A 4,252-nucleotide genomic window follows, 5' to 3' on the forward strand; every position below is an offset into this window, starting at 1 on the left:
ACGACGACGACGACACACACAACACACACACACACACACACACACACACACACACACACACACACACACACACAACACACACACACACACACACACACACACACACACACACACACACGCACACACACGCACACACACATATACATACACGCACGCGCGCACACACACATTTATATAAGCGTCGCGATCACCCGTTAATCCGCCTCTATACTGCTTTGCCGTTAATCCGCCTCTATACTGCTTTGCCGTTAATCCGCCTCTATACTGCTTTGCGCATCGGTCGTCTGCTATGATCGCCTATATACGTGTTGAGCTAAGGCGACCTCGCTATATATTTCGATCTGGCGGCACCACGACGCCATGAATTCCTCCTTATTATAATGTATCGTATATAATGTAATGCAGCGATCTCACAGCGCGTAGCTTTTAGCTAAATCTCTGCTACTAAGTAGAGCGCTAATACACCGCTAAATTGATAGCGCATTAAATTAGCGCGTCCATTTAAGTGACGATTACCTTAGAGGCAATCTCACGAAATATCTACGCCATGTACACGTTCCGTTGGTGATTGTACTTAAGCGGACGTTTAAGCGCATTTCTGCGTACTAATCGCACAGCAGCATCGTCAGGGGTCGGGCGGGCGGCTACGGGATGTCTACGCACTGACAGCATCGAACAGAGCTGTCACGAGAAATGCTGTTCTACCTCTCCAACTCGCTGAAACACCAGGCATAATGACAATCACGCGGTTCAACGGGTGAAAAAGATAAAAGCGAAAAACCCTCCGCTATGTAGCGTTGATTTCACTAACAACGAAACTATCACGTCTCCATAGAACGTTGCTGATCGATGGAAAAACCCACACTGTCTTAATGACTAATTAACGACATTTTCTCTATCATTAACACTCATATTAAATTGCGCGTATTTACATAATACCAGCAAAAAAATAACATTGCGCTGCTATTCCCTCGCGATAACGCAATTGTGGTGTTTATCGGTATGATTAATCATAGTCATAGTTAATATGCAGATATATAAATAGTGAGAGTCATATATTATATTACGGATATATTATCTATGGGTGCCGATTGTATACGACATCTCGTAGTGATTGCCCCACTGGGAGAGAAGGGGAAAACTGCGGGCACGCGTGTGCATGGTGATGAGGCATGTACCCACGCACCCGTGTCTACACCGTACATGCGCGTCAACACCCCCATAGCTCTTTCCCGTCACGATTCCCGCACGCTTCCCACCGGCTGGGGGAGGAGGCGGTGGTAGGCGGGAAGGAGGACACGGCCGCGTGCAATCCGGTAATGGTGTCATTTTGGCGCGCATCATTCATCAGTCGAAGCGATGATGATCAGAGGGGAGGGCGGGAAGTTAGCACGACACTATTCGCGCGGCATCGACACACCGTCGCCATTACTAACGGCTTAACGTCGCACGGCGTATAAATAATTTACACCGACGTCACGCTCGCCGCTAATTGGTCGCGTGCGTCGACGTGGGTAAGTCAAACGCGCGTGCGCATGCGCATCGCGACGCTGTCGGCTGCCAGCCTCCCCCAAACGCTAATGATGTGAGGAGTGAAACTGTCCCGGATGTAAGCACGCGGGTTCACGTGAAGTTCGACGGAACAACTACTGCGCATGCGTACTGTACTCATGCGTGCTACGGGTACTTTATTAGGGGTATTTTACGGGTATTTTACGGGTATTTTACTTGTATTATTAGCTCTTGGTTAGATAAAAGTAGGTATGTAGTTATGTAGTTAAGTGTAGATAGGCATCTAGTTAGGTATACGTAGGCATCTAGTTAGGTATATATAGGTATGTAGTTAGGTATATATAGGTATGTAGTTATGTAATAGATAGGTATGTAGTTAGGTATAGATAGGTATGTAGTTAGGTATAAGTAGGTATGTAGTTAGGTAATAGATAGGTATGTAGTTAGGTATAGATAGGTATGTAGTTAGGTATAAGTAGGTATGTAGTTAGGTATAGATAGGTATGTAGTTAGGTATAGATAGGTATGTAGTTAGGTATAGATAGGTATGTAGTTAGGTATAGATAGGTATGTAGTTAGGTATAAGTAGGTATGTAGTATGTAGGATGGTCGCTCGCCTATATGAAGACCTATTCTGAATAGGGACTTGCTATCATAATATGATAGCAAGTCCCTATTCAGAATAGGTCTTCATATAGATCTTTTCGTCGTCACCTCGCCGCTTACCCACCCTTCATTAAATTATTACCTCAGATAGGTGCGGAGTGCCAACCTAATAACGTTTAGATTAGTCGTCGGGAAATGTCGCGGATGCGCCCGAGAAAAATGATTGCGACCGTTAAACAGACATCAAGCTAGAGCAACCAAAAAGCACGAAATTAAACATGATTGAGTGCTTTCTAAGAGATCTTTTAAATCGAAGTCTGGACTCGTAAAGAATGATTTTTGCATACATTGCGACACACGGCTGCGGAAGTTACAGAACATTAAAAACCATCGATTTTAACGTTTAATCAAATACGTACATTCATGTTGAATCTAGCTCAAGCGAAAATAAACTGCTCGTCTATAATTTTATACTACTACTATACGCGCCCACGCACCATTCATCTAAACGCGGCCGCTTACGAAAATCGCGGCAAAAAATATAAGTAAATTTTTTCTGTGATGGTTCCGCGTGTTTCTGTTCTTGGTATTGTCCTTGTTTGACGTCGTTGTGCTCTACTTTCAGGCATCCTTGCGATCCACGTCGCTCTGCTAGTCTTCGTGCTCATGCTCGCACACTGCCACGCCGGCTATCGCATCCCGTACCCGATGAACTCCGTTGCTGTGTCGACGGGACTCGGCAAGCGAGCCGAAGATGAGACTATAGACGGACGACCGAGTCTAGGACGCTTGGATTTAGACCAGACCGCACGCGTTTGGCCCGCGTCGGACACCTACACGGTCAGGAGGAGCGGAGATAGCCAACCAGCGCCACCTGTTGGTGCACCTTGGAACATGGTTGACATTGTCAATGGCAGGCCCGAAACGTATGAGTTGGAGACAAGCAATGCATGGAGTAACCCACACGCCGCGGCAGCGAATAGGTGAGAATCGCGTATTGTTGACACGGATGTTATTATCGTACGGCGCCTAAGGGCGTTCGCATGCTTCAAGAAACTCATCGAATCAATTTACGAATTACGAACAAACGGTAATGTTGAATTACAAATTTGCTGAAGGTTACTATGCTGCTCATCGTAGCATGAAAAGCGCACGAGGAAAACCGAAGGTTAATTGAACGAGCAACTATATAATCCTAACGTGGCGCATCTGTTCTATTACGACACCATTGCCGACAATGGTGACATTGCCGACAATGGTGACATTGCCGACTACCAGAAACATAGCGCTACACCGTAAATACCAGTTTTACTGTATAGGATATCTGCGAAGCTAGGCGATGTAAATCTATGTGACACGACACGAGCACATTAGAAGTAATCACTGAGCCTTCTCCTGCGAATCGCTACAATAATCCCAAAATCTCCCGAAAATATCTGACAACCTAGTGCGCTCGCGGTCTATAACTCGTACCTGCGCGTCGACGCCTGACATAAAGATATCCCCAATTAAAACGATACGGTCATCGTCGACTCGTGTGAATCGATTACAGGTGGAGTTCTTGTCGAGACATCTAGACGAGTTTATAGGCGCGCGGTAAGGAGATCGACATTGTGTGCAAACGCGCGCATATATCGAGCACGCGTGCGGTGCACCGACGTCACAGTCTCACATAATAGATCCGACGATTAGCAGTGTTCGTATATGTTACTCTTCTCTCGAGCTAATCTTCTGGCAGTCAGAGAATCTGAGACAAAGCCTATACAAATCTCGCACAATGTGCTCGCTGCCTACGCGTAGGAGCGCCTATCAGAGGTGACGGCGATGCGTCATATATACGGAGGGTATAATGGTTATATCTAGCCATCCATCTATCTATCTATCTATCTATCTAGCTAGCTAGCTATCTATCTATCTAGCTAGCTAGCTAGCTATCTATCTATCTATCTATCTATCTATCTATCTATCTATCTATCTATCTATCTATCTAGCTATCTATCTACTGATCTATCTATCGATCTATCTATCTAGCCAGCTATCGATTTATCTATCTATCTGTTTAGCCAGCTATCTATCTATCTATCTATTTATCTATCTATCTATCTATCTATTTATCTATCTATCTATCTATCTA

The 4,252-nt window shown here is 45.1% G+C and overlaps 1 protein-coding gene across 1 annotated transcript in view; it reads left to right on the forward strand.

Annotated features, from left to right (window-relative positions):
* Positions 1-4,252, forward strand: part of LOC106811029 — a 31,752-nt gene that overhangs the window by 14,978 nt on the left and 12,522 nt on the right. Inside the window, exon 2 of the mRNA XM_014814546.1 lies at positions 2,744-3,101. Within this exon, the coding sequence (XP_014670032.1) occupies positions 2,744-3,101 (358 nt within the window). The remainder of the gene's footprint in view (positions 1-2,743; positions 3,102-4,252) is intronic.

Source organism: Priapulus caudatus, unplaced genomic scaffold (genome assembly GCF_000485595.1).
Source record: "Priapulus caudatus unplaced genomic scaffold, Priapulus_caudatus-5.0.1 Scaffold497, whole genome shotgun sequence".
NCBI classification, from domain to species: domain Eukaryota; kingdom Metazoa; phylum Priapulida; class Priapulimorpha; order Priapulimorphida; family Priapulidae; genus Priapulus; species Priapulus caudatus.